The sequence below is a fragment of the Mustelus asterias genome, chromosome 12 (genome assembly GCF_964213995.1).
Source record: "Mustelus asterias chromosome 12, sMusAst1.hap1.1, whole genome shotgun sequence".
In the NCBI taxonomy this organism is placed as follows: domain Eukaryota; kingdom Metazoa; phylum Chordata; class Chondrichthyes; order Carcharhiniformes; family Triakidae; genus Mustelus; species Mustelus asterias.
The window spans coordinates 103759463-103773224 of record NC_135812.1 but is presented as its reverse complement, the minus strand read 5'-3'; the positions used below and the strand labels follow the sequence as shown (position 1 = coordinate 103773224).

The 13762-nt window shown below is 42.9% G+C and overlaps 1 protein-coding gene across 2 annotated transcripts in view; it reads left to right on the top strand.

Moving 5' to 3' along the window:
* Positions 1 to 13762, top strand: part of pitpnc1a (phosphatidylinositol transfer protein cytoplasmic 1a) — a 293791-nt gene that overhangs the window by 143836 nt on the left and 136193 nt on the right. For both annotated transcript variants that reach the window (XM_078225784.1, XM_078225785.1), the window contains one exon: positions 12976 to 13124. In XM_078225784.1, the coding sequence (XP_078081910.1) occupies positions 13058 to 13124 (67 nt within the window). In that variant the 5' untranslated portion in view covers positions 12976 to 13057. The remainder of the gene's footprint in view (positions 1 to 12975; positions 13125 to 13762) is intronic.

Below are 13762 nucleotides of genomic sequence, written 5' to 3'. Positions count from 1 at the left end.
CCTTTTACAAGTGGGAACAGTTTCTGTCCAGCCCTCTCGTGATTTTGAAACCCTTTATATCAAATTTCCTCTTCCCCTTCTGTCCAAGGAGGACAGTCCTACTCTCTCCAGTCTATCCTCAAAACTGAAATTTCTCATCCCTGGAACCATCTCTGCAAACTGCAATTAACTCAGGAAGCCTGACTGGAAAGGAATTGTATTTATTGTTAAATACAAAATAAAACCACTACTCCATTGTGTATATACACAAAGTCCAAACTTTCATTTGATTTAAATAATTCATCCAAATACATTATAAATTATAATCCAAATACATTATAATTTCACAATGATAAATTATTAAAACAACAGCAAATACAACTTTCTTAATACAGCAGCAAACAACTTCCCTTCCAATGAAAATGTAGTCCATTGTAAATTACCTGTCACCTTCTGGGGTTACACTGTCCACGGTCCCGCCTTCTCAGACACACGGGAACAGCAGTTCTCATACAAGTCCCAATCCAGGGCAATAGTTCTGCAGATCTTTCCTGGCTTCTGCCTTCTAAAGGGCTTAGGTGATGAGTTCCACCTGGGTGGGCCATTGCCTGTTACCTAGGAAACTCGTATTCAACAAGCCTCACAAGGAGACCAATTAGAGATTCTCCATGGAACCCGTGGGGATTATCACATAAACAAGTCTCTTCTGCACTCTCTCCAATGTGTTCGCTTGTAGATCCTCACCTACACAATAATACTTAAAGCTAGTTTAATGAGTGGGTAAGCAGCTGTGCAGACCATGAAGCTCACAAGTTTAATCAGTGATCCATGCTAAATTAATCCCAAATGAAAGCTATAGGGTGTAATCTTACGAAAAGAATTTGAAGTGCTGAACAAGCGAGAAAACGGGAGAGTTTCAGATTGCCTTTTGGGTGAGTTTGAAAATGCAATTTTATGGCAATCTTATGGCACTTAATGCAAAAAAAGAGCCAGTTTGCAATTCTCGCCAGCAGGAGAGTGGGGGTGTGGAGGAAGTGGAGCCTAAGCTTGCTGGGGAAGCCAGCTGCTGAGCACTTGGGGTGCCATTGCAGTATACTGGGAGATCTGCCACACCCCAAATTTCACTTTAAGACCTTTACTCTAAGAAACAAACTAAAAATCTACATTGATGAAACATTAATTACCTGACAACTTGTAGTCACTAACACAACCAAAATATGTCTTACAAAACACTTAAATGCAACACCACACTTCTGAAGAATACGTATCATTACAGGAACAGTCACTCCCAGCTCGACAACAGAGCTTCACTCCCTGTTACCTCAAATTCCTTCAACAATTGTTCCACTTAACTCAAGTTCCTGGAGACGATTACCACCAGCAAGGCACACCTTGGTAACACGCATTCCTTAAAATCTCAAATAACTCCTGTCAGTTCTGTTATTTTTCTTTTGAACAGAAACTAAACTGTCAAGCATCCTGCTTCTTTGTTAACACACAAGAACTAGCTCCCCCTCTCTTCCACAGAAGTAGCTCCTTTGCTTCTGCACCTCTAACAATAGTAAGAAGTCTCACAACATCAGGTTAAAGTCCAACAGGTTTATTTGGTAGCACAAGCCACAAGCTTGTGGCTTGTGTTACCAAATAAACCTGTTGGACCTTAACCTGATGTTGTGAGACTTCTTACTGTGCTTACCCCAGTCCAACGCCGGCATCTCCACATCATGGCTACCTCTAACAATAACCATGCTTTTTCTGTGAGATACTGTGGAAAGGTGTTAAAACTGTCACCCTACTTAAATTGTTTTTTGTTTGAGTTTCTCTCCCCGTGGCAACTGAATGATATGAAAGTGCCGCTGGGCTGTGGTGTTTATCCAGGATTCCCTGCTTTACTTTGAGTTAAACGTACAATTCAAAACATAACCTTCTTGTAAAGGTCAGTGCCCAGAACCAAATATTTAATTAAAAGGGGAAATGGACAATGAAGAGAAATTAAAACAAGTTTAGAATAAATTTAGAGAAGCGTGGTCAACTAGAGTTTGAAGAAGCTTTCAAAAGTGAGGAGGAATGTAGTAAAGTAGAAGATTTACAAAAACGAGTCCCAGGATGTAGAGTTGTTCTAACTGAAGGCTTTGTTGCTGAGTGGAGAGAGAATGAGGGGGAGTACTCATACACACACACACTCCTGCACACAAAGAACAACTTCCCAAAAACACACCTTTCCAGGACTGGTTAAACAGGTTTCGACCACACTCTGTTTCAGTTCCACTAAATAACCAACTTCTTCTGTCTTGCATCAATTAGAATTGGTAATTGGAATGTGGGCTTCTGGTCACAAATCATTTTAGATGTCGAGTCCATGATTTCTTTTAAAAGGGAATGTGACAGATGCTTGAAAAAGAATATTAAAAGGGTTAAGATCAAAGGAGCAGAATTAGGTTATCTGGCTTGTCTGATGTGATGGGCTATACAGCCTTTTATTGTGCAGTAACTTCACATGATTTTATGGAAGCACGTCCAGCCTGAATATTAGGGACTGATCCAGATAAATAGAGAAGGAATTTTGTATTCATACTGAAAGTTTCAGACCCCAAAACAACACCATAATGGCTACATTACATGTTAACAATGATTTACAAGAAGGTGTAGTGAGGTGAAAATTTGTTTAATATCTTTTACATGGATTTATGTGGGATGGGATGAATAAAGATCTGAATCATAAAATGTAATGAAATTAATAATTGGAGTGGGTAACCTGAATGCGTCAAAATTAAATGTAACAAAGACTTCTATGCTCATTGTTAATTTGAAGGATAAAATTGACCAATCAATTGTGTCATAAGGCTGGGGTTTCTCTCCCTTCTGTTGTGAAATATGGCCGCGATTCTCCCATCCCGCTGTGCTAGATTTTTAGCGCAGCGGGGCGGGAGATTCTCACATTGGCCAATTCATGGGGTTCACACATGCGTTCCCGCCCCAATAGCATCTCACAGCACGGGATTTCTGGCAGCGTCAGTTTCGCGCTGGAATTAAGCGGGGAGGCGCCAACATCATTTAAATGGAATTTAAATTTTATTTGTGGGCCTAGGACTGAAGTCTCCGGGCCCTCAAGCAACTTCTCCCCGCCCCCCCATTCCCGTCCCCGAGTAGTTCACTCCAGCGGGGATTACTGTAGCTCTCCACTAACAGGGAACTAGCAGCCCAACCCCACTGGAGTTAAAGAGGGCAATCAGGGCTCCCCAAAGGGGTGGGTGGCAGGGTGCCCCTGGGCATTGGCACCTTGACAGTGCCAGCCTGTGCTCCCTGGCACTGCCCAAGAGACAAAGTGCCAATGTCCAGGGGGCACCTTGGCACCGCCCATCGGGCATGGGGCAGTGCCACAGGGGTGGGGCCTGGAGGGCAGGGCCTAATGGGCCAATTGGTGGGGGTGGGAGTGTGGGGGCCCGCTGCCACTCTGCAGACAGAATCGGTGGGGGAAGGAGGGAGGCCAGCAATCGCGGTGGGCTCCGGGGGTCGGGACTGCGGGGAGGGGTGGGGCTAGAGATCAGGGCGGGGCAGGAGGGGGGAGTTTCGGGGCTGGCAGGGAATGGTCAGGGAATCAACAATCGGGCCGTGAGGGGATCGGAGGGCCGTCAATGCGTGGATCGCGGGGCTGGCCAGCAATCAAGGTGGCCAGCAATCAGAAAGCCAGCAGTGCGGGGCTACTGCGCATGTGCTGATCTCAGTGCTGACAGATCGGCGCATCTGCAGTGGCCCGCCCAGTACTATGCTGCTGGCCCCTCCAGTGGGAATAGGTCTCGCCAACTGATTTTTAATGATATTCACATTAGTGACCTCTGCAATGCACAGAGATTGGGAGATTCTTCTCTGAACTCCCACTGAAAAAAATAGCGTGAATTACTCCAGTTTTCACGTGAATTCGACATTTAGAATTTTTTTGGGAGAATCCCAGCCCATATTTTAAAACTTGGCCCCACTCTGATGGAGCAGCCAATCAGGTGGGTGGGGAATCTTCAATAGAAAGGGGACCTATCAAAGTGGCATTCCCTTATTCCCTTCCCCGCCTTTCCAGGCTGGAACTGGCCCTTAAGTCGGCATTGATTGATTACTTAAGGGCATCAATTGGTGCAAGGTTAGGTAGGCTGCCCGAGGCCTTGTCCACACCCACTAAATCATGGCTAGGTCAGGGGCAGATGGATAGGCAGCGGGAAAGTCACTTACAGAATATTATGGGCCACCATGCCTGGAAACAGGCCCGCAGAGAACCATAAAATGTTGCCCATGGAGTTCTGCAGTATCTTTAGTTTTGATTATGGGCACAGATTTTACAGTAAGTGGAAAAGGAAGTGTTCACAACACTTACAGCTCCCCAGCAGGCCATTGTGGGCTTCTGAGCAGAAACTTGCTTTCATCAGACATTTGAACCATCACAATGCTCTCAACAGAGGATCTGTGGTGTTCGTGAGCAGAACAGTGAGGCTGTTCAATCAATCATACAGCGGAATCCTTAATGATGCACGCAGAGTCTAAAACGGGAAGTATAAATTCCATTTAAAAATGCAAACATAAAATAAAGATTGGGCAAGAAAAATGAGATCAAGAGATAAAACTCTCCAAGACTAATTAAATTCTGAAGGAATGACACTCCACACTTTAAAATTACATTTTCAGGGTTAACTCTTGAATGCACAAGCTCTAGTTTTTTTCTGGCATGTTTAGTGAGTAATTAATGGGCAAGCATAGCATCTTCTCATCAGGTTTTTGATTTCAGTGCCAGGGCTATTGGCGAAGACTGTTATAGTGCAACTTACATATGAACACACATATTAGAAGCAGGAGTAGGCCCCTTGCGCCTGCTCTGCCATTCAATAAGGTCATAGTGATCTAATTTTAACCTCAACATCGCATTCCTGTCTACCCCTATAATCTTTCACTCCCTTATCAAGAATCCATCTATCTCTGTCTTAAAAGATATTCAAAGTCTCTGCCTCAAGGGACGGGCAATAAATGCTGATGTGGAGATGCCAGCGTTGGACTGGGGTGAACACAGTAAGAGTTTTAACAACACCAGGTTAAAGTCCAACAGGTTTATTTGGTAGCAAATACCATTAGCTTTCGGAGCTAATGGTATTTGCTACCAAATAAACCTGTTGGACTTTAACCTGGTGTCAATAAATGCTGGCCAGCCAGCAACGCCCATGTCCCATGAATGAATTAAAAAAAACACATTTTGAGGAAGAGAATTCCAAACTGTCACAACCCCCCGCGCCCCCCCCCCCCCCCCCGCCCCAAGTTAAACTGTTTTCCTCATCTCTGTATTAAATGGCAACCCCTTGTTTTTAAGCAGTAACCCCTCGTTCTAGATTCTCCCAGAAGAGGAAACATCCTTTCTACATCCACTTTGTCAAGTCACTTCAGGATCTTATAATTTTCAATCAAGGTTCCTCTTACTCTTCTAAACTCCAACAGATAGAAACCTAGCCAGTTCAGACATTTCTCATAAGAGTATTTCAAGTATTGCTATAGAGTAAACCTTCTCTGAATTGCTCATAATGCATTTACATCTTTCCTTAAATAAGAAAACCAACTGTACACAGTACTCTAGATGTGGCCTCACCAATGCCCTATATAATTTAAGCATTGCCTAATTACATCCTGTACCTGCATACTAACCTTTCGCGAATCATGCACCAGGACACCCAGATCCATCTTGTTAGGGACCTGTTCAGAAACTCCAAGGTATAGAAACATAGAAATACTACAGCACAAACAGGCCCTTCGGCCCACAAGTTGTGCCAAACACATCCCTACCTTCTAGACCTACCTATAACCCTCCATCCTATTAAGCTCCATGTACTCATCCAGGAGTCTCTTAAAAGACCCTATTGAGTTCGCCTCCACCACCACTGACGGCAGCCGATTCCACTCGCCCACCACCCTCTGTGTGAAAAACTTCCCCCTAACATCTCCCCTGTACCTACCCCCCAGCACCCTAAACCTGCGTCCTCTCGTAGCAGACATTTCCACCCTGGGAAAAAGCCTCTGAGAGTCCACCCGATCTATGCCTCTCAACATCTTATACACCTCTATTAGGTCTCCTCTCATCCTTTGTCTCTCCAAGGAGAAAAGACCGAACTCCCTCAGCCTATCCTCATAAGGCATGCCACTCAATCCAGGCAACATCCTTGTAAATCTCCTCTGCACCCTTTCAATCTTTTCCACATCCTTCCTATAGTGAGGCGACCAGAACTGAGCACAGTACTCCAAGTGGGGTCTGACGAGGGTCTTATATAGCTGCATCATTATCCCCGGACTCCTAAACTCAATCCCTCGATTGATAAAGGCCAGCACACCATACGCCTTCTTAATCACCTCCTCCACCTGCGGGGCCGATTTTAGAGTCCTATGGACCCAGACCCCAAGGTCCTTCTGATCCTCTACAGTACTAAGAGTCTTTCCCTTTATATTGTACTCCTTCATCCCATTTGACCTACCAAAATGGACCACGATGCATTTATCTGGGTTGAGGTCCATCTGCCACTTCTCCGCCCAGTCTTGCATCCTATCTATGTCCCTCTGTAACTTCTGACATCCCTCCAGACTATCCATAACCCCACCAACCTTCGTGTCGTCGGCAAACTTACCAACCCATCCCTCCGCTTCCTCATCCAGGTCATTTATGAAAATGACAAACAGCAAGGGTCCCAGAACAGATCCCTGGGGCACACCACTGGTGACCGACCTCCATTTAGAAAAAGACCCATCTATACCCACTCTCTGCCTCCTTTGGGCAAGCCAGTTCTGGATCCACCGGGCAGCAGCCCCTTGGATCCCATGCCCTCTCACTTTTTCTAGAAGCCTTGCATGGGGGACCTTATTGAACGCCTTGCTAAAATCCATATAAACCACATCTACCGCCTTCCCTTCGTCAATGTGTTTAGTCACATTTTCGAAGAACTCCACCAGGCTCGTAAGGCACGATCTGCCCTTGACAAAGCCATGCTGAGTATTCTTGAGCATACTAAACCTCTCTAAATGCTCATATATCCTGTCCCTCAGGATCTTCTCCATCAGTTTTCCAACCACTGAGGTTAGACTCACCGGTCAGTAATTACCTGGGCTATCCCTATTCCCCTTCTTGAAAATAGGAACCACATCCGCAATCCTCCAATCCTCCGGCACCTCTCCCGTCTCCATCGACGACGCAAAGATCATCGCCAGAGGCTCTGCAATCTCCTCCCTCGCCTCCCACAGTAACCTGGGGTACATCCCATCCGGACCCGGCAACTTATCTATCTTGATGCCATTCAAAGATTCCAGCACAACCTCTTTCTAACTATGTTACATAGTTAGACTAGACCACAACCATTTTTGATTTTGGCATTAGTGTGAGGATATTGCTTCACTCCAGGTGTGAATCTGTTGACCCACTAGGAAGCTTTTATTAAAACAAACTTTATTTAACAATACAGTTTAACTGTACCAAAACAAATTCGTATAACTTTTACCAATTGAAATACTTAAACATGCCAAGAAACAATCATTAACTGCTCGGCTATCTCTATTAGTTCCAATTTAAGCAATATTCCTCATTGACATAAACTCTCCTCTTCAGAATCAATTAGCAAAAAACATACACGCTTATGTGGGTTGCCGGTTCTCAAGTTTTTTAACACCACTGGAAAGACACCAATTTTTTTGCAGGTCCCAGACTTCAATCTCCAGAAAGAGAGAGAAGAGCTGCTGCTCCTTGCAAATCCAAACAGAAACTGCCTGTTTCTTTCCTTTGTAAGACTTGCTCCTCCCACCAGCATATGACTCACTCTTGTCAATCAACCTATTTAAACCATACTCTGAAACCCCAGGGAACAACCGAAAAAAATAACAAAACTGCAGACTAAAGCAAACACCCAAATAACTAGGAACAATTATTCTTCTACATTCTCAGCAGGTTGGCTGCCTGGAGCAGACAAAGCGGCACCCGCTTAATCAGAGTTGAATCTTACATCTCCTTCAGAAGAAACATAAAGAAAACATTTCTTAAAGGCACAGTGTCATCATACTCTGTCTCTTGGAGTTCTGCAATCTCTCACCATTCAAACAACATGCTTTTCTAACGGCTGCAGAGGAGCAGGGTATTTGTGACAGAGATTTTCAAATTTCACTTTTGTGTGGATGCCTGCTAAGAGCCACACCCATTGCCTTCTTCCTGACCACCTGCCTCCGCAACCCCCACCCCACTTCCCTCTGCCTGCGATGGCTCACCTGTGTAATCCTCGGGCTTGATTGGGTGTTATACCAACAGCAATCACCACCTCCTCGGTGCCATTGCTGAGCACTAAAGAACTGTCAGTCTCTGATTGTCTGACAGCTCTTGGTGCGTCGAACATCTGCCCTGAGGTTCTTGATCTTGGGGGAAGCCTGCCACTGGCCTGTCACGTCCCTAAATGGGAAAAGATGCGACAGATCTTCTCGAAAAGAGGCAATGCAGGTTCCCGCTCGTTCTCCAGCGAGTAGCTGAGACCCTGTTCCATTCACAGGGCAGAATCCTGTGGAGGTCATGGGGAGTCAGCAGCAAGGGCAGTGGTATGGCTTTCAGTGCACCCCTGCTGCTGATCTCTTAATCAAGCACTCTGTCTTTGAATGAGGGGGTCACCCACCAGGACTCCCAAGGGTCTACAGGTAAACATGCCAGTGTTTGTTTCTCATGCTCCCTACATGCTGAGCCCCCACCAACTAGCCACTAGATTAAGGGTGCTGTCAGGATGAGGACCTTAAGTGGGCATTAATTGCCCAATTAAAGGCCTCAATTAGAGAGGCAATGACATAATGGCATTATCGCTTGACTATCAATCCAGAAACCCAGGGTAATGACCTGGGGTCCCGGGTTTGAATTCCACCACGGCAGATGGTTGAAATTAAAAACTCAATAAAATACCTGGAATTGAAAGTCTTACAATGACCATTATACCATTGTCGATTATTCTAAAAACCCATCTGGTTCACTAATGTCCTTTCGGGAAGGAAACCTGCCGTCCTTATCTGGTCTGGCCTACATATGACTCCAGACCCACAGCAATGTGCTTGACTCCTAAATGCCCTCTGAACCCATGCCCACTACCATCTAGAAGAACGTGCAGCAGATACCTGGAAACACCACCACCTGGAGGTTGCCCTCCAAGTCACTCGCCATCCTGACTTGGAAATATATCACCATTCCTTTCCTGTCGCTGGGTCAAAAGCCTGGAATTCACTCCCTAACAGTACTGTGGATGTACCTACACCTCAGGGACTGCAGCAGTTTAAGAAGGCAGCTCACCATCACCTTCTCAAGGGCAGCTAGGGATGGGCAATAAATGCTGGCCTAGCCAACAACACCCAAATCCCTTTAAATGTATTTTTTAAAATTGGTGGTGAGAAGACTGTCCACAGGACCTTCTGCCACTGACTTAATCAGGGTGAAGATGGGAAGATGGCAGCGTCCCCACCTGCCTAATTAAATGCCCCCCTGCCACCAAACTTGCCATAGGGAGGCACAAGATTCTGCCCATGGCGTGGACCCATTTTGGACACAAAACAGCGCCCATAGCACAAAAAGCTGCATGCTATGGAGCTCAATTTTTGGTTCTAACTTGTGGTAAATATCTTGCTGGTTCGGAAGAAATCTTGAGCTTTCTTTTCCTTAAAGGTATATCTGCACATCTGTCCTTGCAGCAGAGAAAGTAAGTTAATGAAGGGCCACAACAGTCCAAAATATCCACGGTTTGTTGGACTCAGTGGGATTTTTCATTCTATAATTTGATATGTTCTTTTGAGAAGAAAGCCAATGTGATAAATAAAATACTTAATTCAAGTTATCTTAACAAAGGTGATCTGAAAGGCAGCACTATTGAATTCAAAGAATATAAATGGTTATTGATCATAATGCAGTATAATTCATTAATGATATTCGGAAATTAAGCATTAATAATTTGGATGATAGCATTATAGTGTTTAATATAACCTTCAAAAATCTAATAAACTATGAATTCTAGAAGAAGTGATGCCCAGGCACAAAAGTGTTTGTATTAATAATTTACTATTATAATTCTTAAAACGATCCTTGCTGGCTTACTCCACAAATAACTTAACCTGCAAAATGTTTTTTCTGGTCTCGGAGAAAAACTAAATCTTAATGACAGACAGGGTTAGGAAAAGCAAGATGACAACAAATATATTTAAAAATACAAATTTTGCGGCCTTGAATGAAATACTTAATGTCAGCTACAGGATTATTAATCCTTGTTGTGTAATAAAGCTGCAGCTTCTGATTTGTGGCCATCCTCTGATGCCAGGTTTCAAGAGTTTTGAAGATGGTACATGATGGGATCTCTTCATTGGCCTTCCTTTTTGAAGACCTTTCCATCACCACAACCCAGACAAAAATGGCGAGGCCAAAAGCCAACTTCTTAGCTTCCGTCATATCACTCTGTAATCAGACATATTAGAATTTACAAGAGTGACCAACTTGTCCAATGAATTTATTTTGTACATATTCCTTCAGCTGTTCATTTAGTTGTTAAATTGTCCTCTTTGACACTTGTGTGTTACCCACCATTCAGCCTTACTGACTGGAGGTGTTGCATTTGAGGGCATATCCATCATACTCAGCCTGGTTTTATTTGTTCCATTACAGAAACATTTGTGCCCTGACTTAAATATGAACATTGTGCTAATTACTAAATAGTTTCATAAACCAGAAAATATTTTGAATGCTGTTTCGGATATCTCATTGTTTAGCAAACTAAAGCTCTATGTATTGTGTTAACTGTGATAAGTATTGAATAGTCTTGGGATATTTTATATGTTAAGGGGAATATATCAATGTAAATTGTTGCTGTTAATTTCTTTTATGGGATGTGAGCCCGCATTTGTTGCTCATTCCTAATTGCCCTTGAACTGATTGGCTTGCTTTTCAGAGGGCAGTTAAGAGTCAACCCCATAGAATATAAAAGCAAAATACTGTGGATGCTAGAATCTGAAACTACTACATTACTGTTGTTCTGGACTCTCATGTCGGCCAAACCAGGAAAGGATGGCAGATTTCATTTCCTAAGTACATTAGTGAACCAGATGGCTTTTTATGTGTTAACTGTGATGAAAGTAGAGTTTATTTCTGCCCGTCCAATAGGTTACAAGCTGCTATAAAGCAAAACATCTGAAGGAATCACCATTAGTTTATTTAGGAGATTTATGGGCACCACCAGCATCAGTGTTATTAACAGTGATTGCATCGTGGTAATGTTACTGGACTTGTAATTCAGAGGCGCAGGCTAATTCTCAGGGGACATGGGTCCAAATCTCACCATGCCAGCTAGTGAAATTTAATAAAATCTTGAATTGAAACGAGGCTATCATAAAGAAACTATCACTGACTGTCATAAAAAGCCATCTGGTTCACTAATGTAGTTAGGAAATGAAATCTGCCATCCTTACCACACAACATGGTAGATATTGGGAATTCAGGGATGTGAGGAATTACTTGAATTTTTTTCTAAAATTCTTATTAAAAGTTATTAATTAAAGTGCCACTTCTCAAATCACCCCTGTGTAAGAGGCAGAATAGTATTTTATTTCATTAAATAGGCTGTTATTGTACTCTCTGGGGACCATCTCCAGTACTTAAAACTTGGAATATCTGGAGTCATGAAATTTAGCTTGAAAACTACCTGAAAGTACTTTCAGTTTGCATATTCTCCCTGTGTCTGTGTGGGGTTCCTCCAGGTCCTCCCACGGTCCAAAAATGTGTCAGTTAGATGCATTGGCCAAGTGTGGGGTGACGGGGATAGGGTGGGGGAAAGGGGCTAGGCAAGATACTCTGTCAGAGAGTCAGTGCAGATTTGATGGGTCGAATGGCCTCCTTCTGCACTGTAGGGATTCTATGATTCAATACTTGGACAAATGTTGGAAAATACTACTGCAAAAACTGACATGGAGTTTGTTGATAGCTGGATGTTATTCTAACACGTTTTCTTCAGATATTGCTGCTCTGTTTTATAATTTTATATCAGAAACTCTGAATATCAACTTAAAATACGCTATTAACTAATTGGTTGACTGACAGAACCTTCTGTGAAGACGGAACTAGAGGCATTGTTTTGCCATGGTAACAAAAACAATAAAAAAACTGTACTTGAGGTCACATTTCCCTGCCAAATACTGAAGTCTCAGAGTATTGCTGTTGAGCCTTAGGCTTTTACGTCCCAATTATTTCTTAGAAATTCCTAAATTTACAAAGATTTGTGCAGCAAGAAGAATTGTTTTGATTTTCAGAGTGACATTTGGCCATTTCTGTGTTAAATGAACCTTGGCAGAAACACAACAGAGAAGAAATTCTCTTTCCTGACAAGTTATAGCCCATTTGGATGCTGTGAGAACTTCTAAAATGCGCAGTTATTTTAAAATATAAAGGGGGTGATTCTCAGGCCAGCGGGCTGGGAGACATAAGCAGAGAGCGTGTAGCAGGCTTCCTGCTGGGCGCCATGGCCTCCGCATCTGGCTTTGTCAGATCCGCACCGGATGCCTCACATCCTTTAAAAAGTACCTGGATGAGTACTTGGCACGCGATAACATTCAAGGCTGTGGGTCAAGTGCTGGCAAGTGAGATTAGGTGGGCAGTTCAGGACCTTTCATGCATCGGTGCAGACTTGATAAGCCGAAGGGCCTCTTCGACACTAGTATTCTGTGATTCATGGTGGAAGGCGCAAATGACATTCTAAAAATGGTTCAGGCTGCCTAATTAACCTGTAAATTGAGGAATCATGATTAGAATAGATCAAGAAATGAAATAGTGTCTGATTTTCTTTTTTCTTAAAAATAAGATGAGTGTAAGAGGAACGACTACTTTACATTTCATGTTTTACACCCAGTTTTAAAACTATATCTTTGCAATTTGTTCATTTCCACCATAGCAATTTACTCTGTTGGTTGAATAACCATCTTTCTGTTGCTTTCCAGTACAGAATTGGACAGCTGTACATGATCAGCAAGCACAGCCATGAGCAGAGTGACAGAGGAGAGGGTGTGGAGGTAGTGCAGAATGAACCTTATGAGGATCCTACACATGGCAAGGGCCAGTATACAGAGAAGAGAGTTTACCTCAACAGGTAAATGTACACTGCAATATTGTAAATTAAAATGTTAGCTTTGGCCTGCTGTTAAGTCATAATATCTATTTGTCTTTAGAATGAATTTGAAACATGATAATGTTTCATGTTTTATAACTCTTGTCCAATACTAATTAATTCCATTGCAATATTTGTGAGATGAAAACCTTATTATGTAACAAGTGTTTATGTTAAAAGTACAAATATAAGGACTCGCGTATATGCTTGTGGGATAATAGAATATAAGAACTGAAAACTGGTGAGGACTGCACGAAATCCGTTTATCAGTTCTGTTCTCATTGATTTTCATACTATTTTATTCCATACCTTATATTTTTGTTTTAGTTTTTTAACCATATTACAAACTACCTTCTGGTTGAAAGGGCAAGCAGGTGTCCTGCCAACAGACAGCTGCCAATGCTATTCATGTTGTCTGTAAATAGTGGGCGTATTTTTCTTCCCTCTGTTTTCATGAATCTTTGGTCTGCATTCTATTGAATTGGCACACCAAAGTTGGAGACATGAAATATAGAGAATAGAGGAGTGTTGTATTCTATTGCATTTAGTGTGACAAACTGGTACCGAAATCTGCTGCATTACTTATAATTTACTGTTCTGTTCCTAGTGCACAATATATG